Source organism: Lygodium microphyllum, chromosome 28 (genome assembly GCF_053477565.2).
Source record: "Lygodium microphyllum isolate KBCC chromosome 28, Lygodium_microphyllum_v1.1.10, whole genome shotgun sequence".
NCBI classification, from domain to species: Eukaryota; Viridiplantae; Streptophyta; class Polypodiopsida; order Schizaeales; family Lygodiaceae; genus Lygodium; species Lygodium microphyllum.
The window spans coordinates 83,193,629-83,199,305 of record NC_141162.1 but is presented as its reverse complement, the minus strand read 5'-3'; the positions used below and the strand labels follow the sequence as shown (position 1 = coordinate 83,199,305).

The following is a 5,677-nucleotide window of genomic DNA, read 5'->3' as shown; positions in this document are numbered from 1 at the left end:
ACAATCTACCTCTTAATAAGGCATCTTCACATTATCCACATAGAGTTAATGCCTTCTGTAATAAAATTCTTACAAGCCTACTCTAAAAGAGTTAACAAGTGTAGCCAACGTTTGAGTTGTAGCCCTTTCTTTCAAGTTCAAACACTCCAACTAATTCACATAGACACACATGCATGCATGCACTCTTAAATCTAAGGATGGTGTTAAACATCGTGTGGTATTGTTTATTGCAAGCAAGCAATAGTAGTAAATAATATCGACAATGATGCTGGCTTGTCATCAAGAGCATTGGGCTAATGGGTTCTTCATATCACACAACATCAAATAAAACCCTTGGTGAGGTTTTGCTTGTCACAAAGGGTACTAATATGGTGGGTCTTGGATTGGGGGGTAGGGAGAGGCAAGGTTGCCATCACACCTGATTTCCAACAGTGAGAGTTATGTAAAGATACTTAGGAGAAGATTATTGACACAAGCCATCATTTAGGATGTTTGTTGCCTTGAAAATGAGAATTTAATAAGAAGCATTTGTTGTATAGGCATTTAAGTCTCTTTCTAAAAAGAACACTATCTATTCTTATCGATACTTTGTCCTCCATTCGAAATGCTTATTCTTCTCTAAGACCAAGTAATTTAGAAATCATTAGTGGGAGAAAGTACTCAGCCTATATGTCCTCTTTCCCACACCATCTCCAAGTTTGTTGTCAATTGCAATAATAATAACCTAGTGGTTTCACTAATTTCTATCCATGTCATGGTAAAGAAAGAACATTTTTGTCCAATTTCTCTAAAGACTCGATCCTTCCAACCATGGTAGTCCTAATTTTAAAACACCTATTTTTTGGGCAGGCTTTCTCCACACCTAGCCTTTTTCAAGTGCATTTTAGTAAACTACCACTTTCCTTTGGGATGCAACTTGAAAAAGTGCTAGTCACTTGTAAGGTAGAATGTGGCATGAACACACCCCATGAGAAGCGGATGAAAATTGCAAAGAGAGGGAATATGCCTTGATATACCATTTTCCCTTGTTGTGCATGCCTTTTCTTGTTCCCCTTTCTCTAAAGAGTTGTGGTTTGATGTGTGTTTGAGAGAGAGAGAGAGAGAGAGAGAGAGAGAGAGAGAGAGGGAGAGAGAGAGAGAGAGAGAGAGAGAGAGAGAGAGAGAGGGGAAGAGGAGGAGGAGGAGGAGGAGAGGGTTTATGTGGTGGGGAAATCTCAAGATGCATTTAGACATATACATAAGAAGTTTTAGGCATTTCATGGTAGAAACTCTATGCTATTCCCATGTCATAGTATTGACAACAAGAGCTCTTACAAGGGAGCTACCACATACCTAACTTGTTAATGTGGTTGGCAAGGCCACCCTCTGTAACATGTTAGTTATATGGTAGTCTTGTGTAGACCCGTCCCTTACTAGTAGCTACCACATACCTAGCTTGTTACAATAAGGGCCATGTGCTCTTCATCACTTTGATGGAGTTTGAGAAAGGGAGTAATAGATCTACCACATACCTAGCCTATCACAATAAGGAGCAATGGAGTCACCACATACTTAGCCTATTGCAATAAGGGATAGGCGGTGCTGGCGACTTTGATGGAGTTTGAGAGACGGGGATTCATAAGTGGGAACATGTTGAAGAGTGGTTCCACATGTGAGGAGAAAGCTCTACCTTTCCATGTATTGTTGCCCTAGCCACACAGATTTCACAAGGTTTGTACAAAGTTAGAGATTAATATGCTTATATTTGGATAATGTGGGTGAAAGATAGAAGATCAATGAACGTGTGCAAAAGGCCTATGAAGATGGAGATGCTATGTTATATATTGACATATTTTTTTGAGGTTTGTAAGTGGGTGGATTCAAAATTTAAAAATCAATGAGAGAGAGAGAGAGAGAGCATGTGAGGTGAAGGTGGTAAAGTGTCCAAAGGGAGTTGTAAGTGACCACTCACTACCCTCCTCCCTTGCTGCCCCCTTTCCCTTTTTCCTTTCCTTTTGCTTCTTATTAGGTACTACTACTATTATACTAACATGATGATACTCACCTCTCTCCCTCTCTCTCCTTCCTTTTTATCCTGCTTTACCCTCTCCCAAGTTTCAGGGCTCTATTGTTGTCTGGCCATGGCGGTGACGACCCGTTTGCCTCGCTTCGCTGTCCGCACCTGCAGCCTCAGTGTCCCCTTTTAACGCAGCAGAAGAAGAAAGAAACAGGGGAGCTTCCTCTCCTTCCTCCATAGTTTTCCTGGTTCTTTAATTCCCTCTACAGAGGGAGCCCCAGATCTGCCAGATATGCACAAAACGCCCCCCGCGGCCTCCATTCTGCCCTCCTCGAGCTGCCCCTTCCTCCCGCATAGATCCGCCCCGAGAATGTGACCTCCTGCCGCCTTTTGCCCCGCACAGACACGAGCTTGAACTAATCTAGGGTTTCGACATTATCAGGTGACGCACTCGAACTTATCTAGGGTTTCGACATTGTCAGGGTTTCGCTGTGCGCAGGCTTCGTCAGGAAGAAGTAGACCCAACAGCATTCCTCTCCTCCACCTGTTGGACTCATGCAGTTGCAGGGAGGTCTCCATTGTCAGGCTCGCAGGCCCCATGTGCTCGTTGCTCGTGCTCCCAAGGCCAATGCTACATCCTGCCGTGCATAGTCACCCCTCCCAGCCATGTAGAGAAAATGCACCTGCCTACTTGCTAGGCTTGACTATACAACAGCATGGGAAAATTGGAAGGAGAAGAAGGAGCCATTATTGCAGTCACCGACTCAGACACTCGTGCAGTAAGCTCGCATCGTTGCTTCCAGAAATGTACTTGTGGGTGGATAGTTTCAGTTGTTCTCGGTCTCCATCTGCTGGTGCTGGCAGCACTGTCAATTTATTTTCATGAAAGAAGCGGTAGCCATTCCAATGTACCATCTTCAGCTCCTTGGGAACGTAAGTTGGGCTAATTCTGTGCACTCTCTGAGGTTTCTGTAGTTGTTTGTTACTCAGTGTCGATTGGTGTCTAGTCTGGCAACTATGGCCTTTGAGACAAATGCCTCAAGTACAGATCACAAGAACACAGCTTCTCTTTTAAGGTCTGTCAGTCTAAGAGTGCAAGATTTGCTTGAGTTTGGACACTGTCAATATTGTGTTTCTCAAAAGGTCCTGTTGTGAATGTGACTTGTCCTGCTTCCAGTAGTCAAGTTTGGATTGCCTGCTATTGGTATATACATTTCTTTCTTCTTTTCATGGGTGCATATATGAAGATCTAGAAATCTACATTTACTTCCTGGGAGTAGATTTGTAATGGGGACTTGCAAACATCTTAAGTACCGTTGCTGAAGCAGTCTTACCGTATATTCAATTGCGTAGATCTAAGTATTCTATATCATCTGCAATTCTGTATGATTTGGGCGGGTGGTTGGTTTTGGTTTTGACTGGTGAGATAAGGGATAGCTTTTGCTCTATCTCATGTGCTGTGCTGATTTACTTCCAATGTTTTGTATAAGGACAGCTCACATTCAGGCCAGCTTTAGGCTGCGGAGGCCTGCATCACTTGTAAATGCAAGTCTCTCACAGCTTCAATCCGACTTGCAGGATGAGATTGGCATTCCTAACACCCAGGTATATCCACAACCCTTGTTTCAGTGCAGCTATATTTTTATCTGAAATTTGAGAGTAACACAAGTCTGTGTTATGATAGGTGGATGTTACAGTTGTCATTCCTCTTTCTGCAAACTGGACTGAAGTACAGTTTGCAGTGTCACCTGATCCATCAAATGACTCAATACTACCTGCAGAGTTGAGCTTGCTGAAGGAGACGTTTGTAGAGCTTTTCATGGAACATTCTGTCAATTTATCTTTATCAAGTGATTTATTTGGGAAGGCTGCACATTTTGAAGTGTTACAGTTTCCTGGTGGAATTACAGTTGTACCACAACAACCAGGATATCCACTATCTAGAGTTCTTGTGCTGTTCAATTTTACTCTTCACAATTCGCTATCACATATTGCATGTCATTTCACGGAATTCAGGCAGCAGCTGGCTAATGGCATCATATTGAAAGCCAATGAGGTTTGTAACAAATCTTCCCTGAAATAGGGCTGCTGAGATTCTTTCTTCTAACTAGTTTGCCATGTTGACTTTAATATCTCTCTGCCATGGGAATGTACAGAGCCTGTTTGTGCAGCTGACTAACCTTGAAGGATCAACGACAATGTCACCGTTGATTGTACAGACCTCAATTCTGCCAGTTGTGGGTATCATGCTTCCTCCTCGAAGGCTGAAGCAGCTAGCCCAGGAAATAATCGCTTCTCCAAGGAACCTTGGACTCAACCACACCTTATTTGGGAAAGTGAAGAAAATTGAATTATCTTCTTATCTTGAGCGTAGTCTTAAACCTGTAGAACCTCCCAGCCCAAGTCCTTCTCCAGCTCCAGCTGGTCCACCTGGATGCTTGCCAATGTCCTATCAAGCTTCACCTCCAAAAGTTCTAACAGTTCACCTGCCACATCACCATCGCCATCATCATCATTCTTATAATCTGGTTGCCAGAGCACCTTCGGCTGTAGCACCTGCACCTGAAGAAGGTAGATATGTGTCTCCTCACCCAGATGTTGATTATTGTAATAATCCAGCAGGCTTGGCTCCAAGCCCTATTGATCATTCTGGAAGTCCTGGGGTGTCTCCAACATCGAGACCTGGGTCACCAGATCTATTTGCTCCCAGACCTTCAAAGCCTCCATCACCTGCTCCAGCCAGTTTACCACCTTCTGGAGGTAAATCTTTTCTGTCACTGTCACCAGCTCATGTATCTTCGCCTGCAAAATCTATTGCTATGTCCCCCATTTCATCAAATAGCCCCTCAGAAGCTCCAAGTGAATCGATCAAAGTTCCTGTATCTGCATCATCAAAATATCCCCCTTCTGCTTCTCCCACCTCTTCAGGTGAGCTTATTAGTTACAATATCTAGTTGAAGTGTATGGTGTGTAGTTGGCTGTATAATTGATCATCTGTGGAACCCTGCAGCTTGGGCGTTGGAGGTCCATGTATTGGCCATGCTTGCGTTGCTTGTTTTAATGCCAATGCTGATGAACTGAGGATATACAGTGGATCTTTACAGTCAAAATGGCAAACTGTTGGATGCTGCTTCAAGTGAGTTGGCTCCAGCTCAAACAGGCAGTTGTGGATGGGTTGCCAAGGCCCATAGCTTGTACGGTATGTTTTATATTGTGCTATGTATTATATGGAAATACTGGCGACATGGGCTACAATTTAGCCCTGCTGCAGGATAAAAGTCCTGAACTTTGAAACAGAAAAGCAAATAGGAATTTTGAGTTTTCCTGGCTGGTTACTATGGAAAAGCTCAAGTGCTGTGTAGTAACCTGGCAGGAGCATTTTACGCTTTTTTTCTTGGGATAAGATGGCATGAAATGCTACTTCCACTGTATCAGCTATTTCAGTAATGAAAAAACAAAGGCATGTTGTGATATTGTCTGCAAGGTTTCATGATATTGCACTAGCTGTTGAACCTCAGAACTTGCTGTATCCCTTAAAGAGTTTTGTTTCAGTACTTACCTTACGAGTCTATGCTCACGGTGGCCTCAGCTTGACATACATCAGTGGTTAGTCGCTTCTGAAGATGTTTTGGCCATTGTTTGATTTCTGGCTTGGTGGTTCTGATGTGTGACATATCTAAA

The 5,677-nt window shown here is 43.3% G+C and overlaps 1 protein-coding gene across 2 annotated transcripts; it reads left to right on the top strand.

The window, feature by feature from the left end:
* The first annotated feature begins 2,017 nt into the window (after window positions 1-2,017).
* Window positions 2,018-5,467, top strand: LOC148011691 (uncharacterized). 2 transcript variants are annotated; one of them, XM_087670266.1, is made up of 5 exons: window positions 2,018-2,929; window positions 3,492-3,601; window positions 3,681-4,052; window positions 4,153-4,924; window positions 5,101-5,467. In XM_087670266.1, exons 1-5 carry the CDS (start codon window positions 2,713-2,715, stop codon window positions 5,286-5,288), a joined length of 1,659 nt encoding a protein of 552 aa, XP_087526392.1. In that variant the 5' UTR covers window positions 2,018-2,712; the 3' UTR covers window positions 5,289-5,467. The 2 variants fall into 2 exon arrangements, with proteins under 2 accessions (XP_087526392.1, XP_087526393.1); XM_087670267.1 differs by having other exon boundaries at window positions 2,021-2,929; window positions 5,007-5,243.
* Window positions 5,468-5,677: the final 210 nt, after the last annotated feature.